This window comes from Dermatophagoides farinae, chromosome 5 (genome assembly GCF_024713945.1).
Source record: "Dermatophagoides farinae isolate YC_2012a chromosome 5, ASM2471394v1, whole genome shotgun sequence".
NCBI classification, from domain to species: Eukaryota; Metazoa; Arthropoda; class Arachnida; order Sarcoptiformes; family Pyroglyphidae; genus Dermatophagoides; species Dermatophagoides farinae.
Genome location: NC_134681.1, coordinates 4,662,594 through 4,670,996, shown reverse-complemented (window position 1 = coordinate 4,670,996; position 8,403 = coordinate 4,662,594). Strand labels below are relative to the sequence as shown.

General features: G+C 27.5%; 1 protein-coding gene across 1 annotated transcript; it reads right to left on the bottom strand.

Annotated features, from left to right (window-relative positions):
* Positions 1-2,963: 2,963 nt before the first annotated feature.
* Positions 2,964-8,403, bottom strand: LOC124499235 (carbonic anhydrase-related protein 10). The gene is made up of 4 exons (XM_075731590.1): positions 8,230-8,403; positions 5,173-6,134; positions 3,686-4,112; positions 2,964-3,153 (listed from the first exon to the last, which is right to left on the bottom strand). The coding sequence occupies exons 1-4, from the start codon at positions 8,342-8,344 to the stop codon at positions 3,122-3,124; spliced, it is 1,536 nt and encodes a 511-aa protein (XP_075587705.1). The 5' UTR covers positions 8,345-8,403; the 3' UTR covers positions 2,964-3,121.

Genomic DNA, 8,403 nt, shown 5'->3' with positions numbered 1-8,403 from the left:
TGATCACTTTTTGATAGGATTTGATAGTATTTGAAATGATCTCATTTCATTTCATTCTGCATCAATATTATCAACACTTATTGATGCAGAACAATGGTAAAATAAAAAAAAGGATTTGTGTGTGTGTGTGTGTGATTATCAAGTGTAGCATAGTAGAAACAAACAGCAAAAAAAGGGCAATTATCATCATCATCGACATCGACATCGACATTGGCAACTATCGACAATCACAATCTTAATGCAATCTTGGAAAATTTGAAACAAATTGATCCTCATCGATTCACACTGATACACACACACACACACACACACATTGACTGCACCGTTGTTGTCATCTTATTCTCTACACTTTTTTTTCCCAAAATCACAATGATAAAATCGATTTGTAATCCAGCTTCTGGAACAAAACAAAAGAAAAAGCAAAAGAAGAAGAAATCCTTTGACTGGACTTGGAACTTTTTTTTTTGTTCCAGTCGTTGTTGTTTGTGCAGCATCTAACTAATCTTTCGATTTTTTTTTATCATCATCTTGAACATTCTTTCATACATTCAGAATTTATTTTGTTCACAATTGAATGGACGACATTATTTGTAGCTAATTTGTACGTTTTGTTTCTTTGATAAAAAAAAATTTTCCATTTTCTTTTCTCTCATTGATCCACTTTGACCGAAAATATCATTGGATTATTCACCCGTGATCACAAGAAATCTATATTCATATATGAAGTAAAAGAATTGGAAAACTTTTCCTCCAATATTTATTTGAATGAAATGCAAAAAAACAACAACAACAGTCTGAATATGAATAATAATAAAAATATTTGCAGAGGAAAAACAAAATTACCACAACGGTAATATAATGTTGTACGTGTTCAAAAAAAAAAAAAAAAAAAAAAAAACAAAAACGTTTCTGGAATCATATGTCATTCGTATTAATATGAAAATTCTGCTTTCAACAACAATTTCACCGATATCAAATTCTAAAGAACAATTACACCTACACACACACACACACACACACACAGCCAAAAGCATACGTTGAACAAAAGACTCAATTCACAATTCATTCGATTTATTATTGTTTTCATTCATTTTTATTATTATTATTTTACCTGTATATTCATATATGAAAATGATAAAAATTTATGAATGAATAAACAAATATAAATGGAAAATGAAACATGGAATTTGTAATCTGCAAAAAAAAAAAAAATTCACGAACTAACCAGGACCTACACAAACGAAAAAAATGTCCGTTTTCTATTAAATATTCAGAAAACAACAACAACAACAACAGTGATGATGATGTGTATGACATGTGTAACCCAAAACAAAATTCATGATATATAGAATTAAGAAGCAGCGAATATAAAAAAAAATCAAATTACATAAACATGATATTATTATGTGAACAAAATAAAGAATATCAACGGAATGAAAACAAAAAAAAAACAACAAAAATTGTCACCACCACCACCACCACTGGTGCTGGCATTTTGATGATAAATTACCAACAACAACAACAACAACAATAAACAACAGAGACAATAATGACGACGACGAAAAAAATTCAGATGCCCATACCATTGGTTAACTGAATTGAATATGCAAAAAAAAATGAAAATAAATAAATAATGACAAATTACAAGCAAAAAATAAAAAAAAAAATTTCATCATTTTTTTTTATATCAAATTCAATAATATTGACCAGATTTTTTTTTAATATTCTAGCTGGATTATTATAATCATGATTGTGAAAAATCTTGCTGTTTTTTTTTGTTCACTGATTACTGAAAACAAACAACAGATTGCAATCACATTATAATAATAATATAAACAAAAATAAATAAAACTTTTGCAAAAGCAAAATAATTCCATACGATAATAGTGGCCAATAATCATCATCATTATCATTAGTTTAGCCATCGACTCGATTATATATATAGTGTCCAATTCTGTAAAAAAATGACCCCGAGAAAAAAAAAGTCAAGTTGTTTGGTTGATCAAATCTATATTTATTTATTTATTTTTTTCTTTTTCATATAATAAATTGAAACCCATAAACACGTCCACCATCGTCGTCATCAGAATCAGAATCAGAATCAAAATCACTATTAGTATAGTATAAATCGATTGTTTTTTGCACTACTGCAAAATCACACACACACACAATACAAACAACAGCGATAACAAATCGGACTGATTTATTATACTTTGGAATTGTTTTTTTCATTTCTCTTTCACTCTATTTTGTTCACAATGGTTTTTTTTTTGGAAACAAATTTAGACCCATATATACCAGCACACACCCGCGCACATCAACAGTAATTGTAATCACTTACTTATCAATAAGCTATTTTTGTATGATTTTTCTTGCTATGAAAAAACGATAATCAAACTTGTCACCTAATCGAAATATCGTTTGTATTATTGGCTAGCCATACAAGTAACAAAAAAAAAATTTTGCTTCTTTATTATTATACATGTGATAATAAATGGAAATAGAAACAAAAAACAAATTGATATTTCCATTCTGTAGTCAACTATTATCTCGATAACATTTAACAATTGATTGTATAATCACGGTTTGAATTGTGATGAAGGAAGGAAAAAAAATTGATCCAAATTGTTAATTGATCATCAATACATCATCAATAATATATATAATGATAATTATAACGGACAAGTTTGAATTATGATTCGAATTTCAATAAAATGATATGGATGTAATCGATTGTAATTAAATTTATTTTATTTTTTTATTTTATTTTTTTTTTTGATTCTTACGATTTACCGCGAAAATAAAATTGGATTTTTATTACCACCACCAAAAAAAAAAAAAAAAAAATTCAATTTCAATAACAATTTAATTGAATTGAAATTGTCAATGTTTTTCTGAGTCTGGTGTGCGAGAACGGAGCAGGGGGGTATTGGAAACCAATGAAAAAAAAAATTGCATTTTGATTTCTTTTTTTTTACCACTGGATTTTAATTTCATTTTATTACAGTATTAAATTGAACAAAAAGAAAAAAAAATGAACGATTCATATAAATACAATTCAATACTCAATAATAATAATGATGATGATCATCATCATGATGATTCAATGGTGATCGGTTGCTCAAAATTCATCTTGAATCATTTTTGGATTGGCTAAATGAAAAAAAAATGGGAATCCAAATGGATCAGGATAGAAAACACATGAAAAAAACAGAAAAAAAAGTTTGTTAATTTAGCTGTATTTAGATTATGAAATTTCAATCATTTTATTATTATTATTGTCTATTCAAAACCTGATAATCATCATCATCATCATCATAATTTTTTTGCTCATTGTCACCAACGGTTATTTTTCAATGCTAAACTTATATATAGCCTAATGAATCTATTACAATGTGGTGAATGAGATGGCAATAAAAAAAAATAAACAAAAAACCTTCCACAAATAACGATCATCACATCCATCACCTTGAATGAATTAATTTTTTTTCTTTTTTTTTTTTTACTGGGAAAAAAATATATAAAAATGTGTCCTTGCCATTTTGTTCTTTTTTTTTGCATTTGATTCCTTGTAGTTTTATTCATAATGATGATGATGATGATGATGACATTTAATGTTTTTTTTTTAGTTTGACATTTGACAATAAATATTTCATATACCTAATGGTATGATTTGTATACAAACCTCTATAACCATAAAGACGAAGCTGATCGGGTAAACAAAATTTTTCATCTTTAACTGCCAATAAATTGGCTGCAAATTGATTGATTTGATTATTATTATCGATTACATTATCATCAACATCATCATCATCATCATTGTTGTTGTTGTTTGAATCCATGTCTGTTGATGATGATAATTTTTGAACATTGTATTCAACATTAACATTATGATTATCATCATAATCCGAATCATGGTTGACAAATGAATTTTGTTTTTCACGTTTTATTTTAATTGTTTGCCATTTGTTTGTTTGTGATTTATGATCAAATTCAAGGTTTGATTCATTTGTTCCATTATTATCCATATGATGATGATGATGATGATCAGCCATACGATTTAATTCCTGATTGTTTAATGACGATGATGATGATGATCGTTTTCGTTGTTTCTATAATTGGATTTCATTTCATTATAAATGGAAAAAAAATAGAAAAGATAATTTGAAAAATTTAATGGAATTTATAACAATTTTTTTCCATACAAATGTCGATGGCAATGGAAAAAGGGGTAAATCTAATTTTAAATGTGAAAAGTGAAGAAAAAAAACACTTGAGACACTGAAATTCGTGTATTCGTGTTTTGTGTGTGTGTGTGTGCGTATGTGTTTGTGAGGTTTGTCATTCTCAAATCCAATTCCATTATTTGTTCCATACAGAATCTATTTAATAGATGATGATGATGATGATGATGATCATTACCCCTTGAATAGAAATTGTTTATAAAATATCACAATATTCGTGTTTTGTATAGAATTAAATGATGTAATCACAGAATGAATGTTTTTGTGTGTAAAGAAAAAGTCATTTTACGTATCATTTAATTGGAACTTCATTAAAAAAAAAAAATACTCTACTATGGTGATGTTATTGTCGCTGTTGTCGCTGCTGCTGCTGTTGTTGTTGTTGTTGTTTCTATATAGATTGTTGTCGATCTCTCATTTTCTCTCGTTTTTTTTTTTTTTTTTTTGGATGAACAGAAACAAAAAAAAACATTGTTCATCCATCCATTCATCTCATGAATGAACCGGATAACGACAATTATTATTATTTGTCTTTGTTTTGATTACTTGTGTAATGAAAAAAAAATGCAAAAAAACGCTCTAGAATAGATAATAGATGATTGTGTGTGTTTATGTGTGAGTGATAAGATTCCATAATCACATTCCACAATCATTGTGTATTTTGTTAAATTGTTAATTAAATGAGCTTAATTACAAGGAAACAAGAATAAGTAAATGATGATGATTTAAAAACATACACACACACACACACATCTTAGACACAATGTATCCTGGTTTTTTTTTCGTAAATTTAAATGAAAATGAAATATTTTTCTCATTGTTTTCATCTGAAAAAATGTCTCAAGATTATAATGAGCTAATTTTTCTTTTTTCTTCTTTTTTTTTGTTATGAAAAACAAACAAACAAAAAAATTCATTTTTATCTTACCTGTTGAATATCATTTGAAATCATCGTATTCGATGAATGATGATGATTACCATCATCACCAGTGCCACCAATATTTTCATATACAATATTACAACGTATTGATCGTTTATTACGTGGCTGTGTTGGACGAAAATTATCCTGATGGCCATCACCTTTTAATGAATGTCTTAACATATGAAATTGATATGATGATAGATAAATTGGCCTATTTAATATGACCCATTGTACGGTTTCATAACATGCAGGTTGTGTTATCGATCCTTCATATGTAACATAATGTTTCCATGATGATGGTAATAAATCCATTATACTTAATGATTCAATTTGATAGCTTAAGCCACGTTTGGTTATATTTTTTAAAAGACCAGTTATCTGTTTTAATGCTGCATTTGGTGGCTGCTGTTGCTGCTGCTGATGATGATGATGATGATGATGATGTTGATTATGATGTTGATGATGATTATCATTATTATTAACACCTACATTAGATGTAACCATTTGTCCACCTGGATGTCCACTAACCATTATAAATATTGATATAGCCACTAAACCATTTGGTTCACGTTTTGCTTCCGACCAATTTGAATATAATTGTGAATTATATGCATATAATTGTAATTCACCTGGAAAACGTTTACCATCAATCGTATGTTCAGAACCACGATCATTTTCACGGCCAAAATGTAATGTTATATTTGATACTGTATATTGATAACTGAATGGTCCATTACTTATTGTAACATGTTTATCACCACCGCTTGATGTTGTTGATCGATCCACTAATAATGAAATACCACGACCAGTATTGACCAATTGTCCACGTACATAATCACCATTGATTTTTATTGGTTCCAAATATGGATCAAATAATAATGTCGATGTATCAATATCAATTGGTGACTGTCTTTGACCTTTACTACAATGTGACCATTTTGGATTTAGACGGCCCCAAAAATCCGGTCCTATAGGTTATAATTTCGGCAAAAATAAAAAAAAAGAATTGATCGAAATTTGAATATTGAATATTGAATCAAGCTAATTATACATGTAATATAATTATAATATCAAATTTTTGCCAACAAAAAAAAAAATTCTCCTCAACAGACTATGAACATTTGACACCTGGATTATTTCCCAAATAAAATAAAGGGACTCGAATAAAAAAAATATCAACTTTCAATGAAAAAAACGAACAAAAACGAACAAACAAACAAAAATTTCTCACACATTGAATTTGATATTTTCATTAAGTTTCATTTATTTTTTCATCAATAAAATTGGTCAACAATTGATGATGATGATTATTAATCTTGATTAATTAATTGATTTTCATTTAATTAATTTCTTTTTTTTATTTTATTTTGCTTCATCATTTTAAAATCATTCAAAATATGCACGTGTTACATTAAAAATGATTGACTGAATAACAACAACAACAACAACAACAAAAAATTATTAACAACTAATTAAGAAGCTAATTAAATACGGATTATTATCATGTTTTAGTTTTAGTTTTTTTTTTATAAAGATATTTCTTATTTTGTTTCCAGCTCAAATAAATAAAACATGAATGATGATGATGATGATGATTAAGAAGCAGTCATAATCATAATGGAGGGAAAAAAATGTGATTAACAAATGGAAAATCATTTTATGAAGAAAACAAGACAGAAAAAAAATTCTCATAATTTTTGTTTCTCCTATACAAGAATTTGATAATCACGATGTATGTGAATGGATAAATGAAAAAGTATTGATAATCATTTTAATCGGAACAACAACAGGATTATCCACAACAGCCCACGTTGAACAACAACAACAACAACAACAACAACGACAACGACACAGAAAATGTTTCACGATTGATTTTTTTTTTTTTGCTACAGCAGAAAAAAAAACTTCGATGCAATGATGATGATGATGATGATGATTTATTCATCATCAGATTCACCACTATTGTTTTGGAAATGAAGTAAAAAAAATCCATTGAATTTTTTTTTGTTCGTTTGTCGACAACAATAACAACAACAACAGTGATTATAACGGAAGTTTTTTTTCCTTCTCCCACTTTTTTTTTTTTTTTTTTGGTTTTGTTCAGGTGTTTACACGCACAAACACATACACACACACGATGATTATATGATTGTAATAATAATAATAATAATAATCAACATCACGAGATTAGCCCAATGATGATACTGAAAAATCCAAAAAAAAATGATCATCATCCATTAATTTAAATGTATATCTGACAAGATAACGATGATCATCATCATCACCATCATCATCTGTTCAATCGGTAACCATTGATAATGTTGTTCATATATATATATATGCATTTTGTTTTCATTTGATTAGATCAAAAACAAAAAACAAAAAATTTTTTTTTTCATGACAATTTTTGTTTTTGTTGTTTATCAGATTTCTTCAAATTTCACTTTTCTTTTTTTTATCATTTTGAACAAAACTGAAAAAAATGGAATGAAATGAGATGAAATGAAATCAATATTCGTGATCATTGAAATCAATGTCAATCTTGTGATTTCATTTCGTTTCATTTCATTTCATTTCGTTTCGTTTTGTTTTGTTTTGTTTTCAAACCTTTGATTGGCATTTCAAATTGAGCCAATTAATTGTTTTTGGGCAAAAAAATTGTTTTTGGCTTTAGTCAATCAGATCAATTTTTGAATTGAATTATTATTATATGTTAATCATCATATCAGAAATATTGATTTGATCGTGATCATTTGATCATCTTGTATGATTGGCCCATTAAAGTTTTGATGAAAAAAACAAAAATTTTTTGTTGTTGTTGTTGTTTTAATCAAGATTTAATTTCGTTTTTTTTCTCTGATCGTGCCACTCGTGTATGTGTGTGTGTGTGTGTACGATTGTGAATCTCACATTTAAATTTCTTGGAAAAATCAAGATCAACATTTCATTTTTTGTGTGTGTGTTTGCGTTCATTCACGAAAAAAAATTCATTTCATTTCATTACATCATGAGTATTTTGCAATGTTCATGAATGATGAATTTTTTTTTTTGGTTTTCACTTACCGGAAATTCCTTCATATGTCCACCAGGATTCCCAATCGGCCAAAATAAATCGTTGGAATTGAATGAATATTATTAATCGACATACAGTAATTGGTAAATTTATCAGTGGTGACATTTTTTTTTAAGACACACACGCACACACACACAAACAATAAAGTGATCCTTGAACTGATA

Coding starts and splice junctions, on each gene's coding strand:
- LOC124499235 (XM_075731590.1), bottom strand. CDS start 8,344: ATGTCACCACTGATAAATTTACCAATTACTGTATGTCGATTAATAATA. Junction 4,113..5,172: donor TTTCAAATGATATTCAACAG/GTAAGATAAAAA, acceptor ATCCAATTATAG/AAACAACGAAAACGATCATC. Junction 3,154..3,685: donor TCGTCTTTATGGTTATAGAG/GTTTGTATACAA, acceptor TTTTTCATTTAG/CCAATCCAAAAATGATTCAA.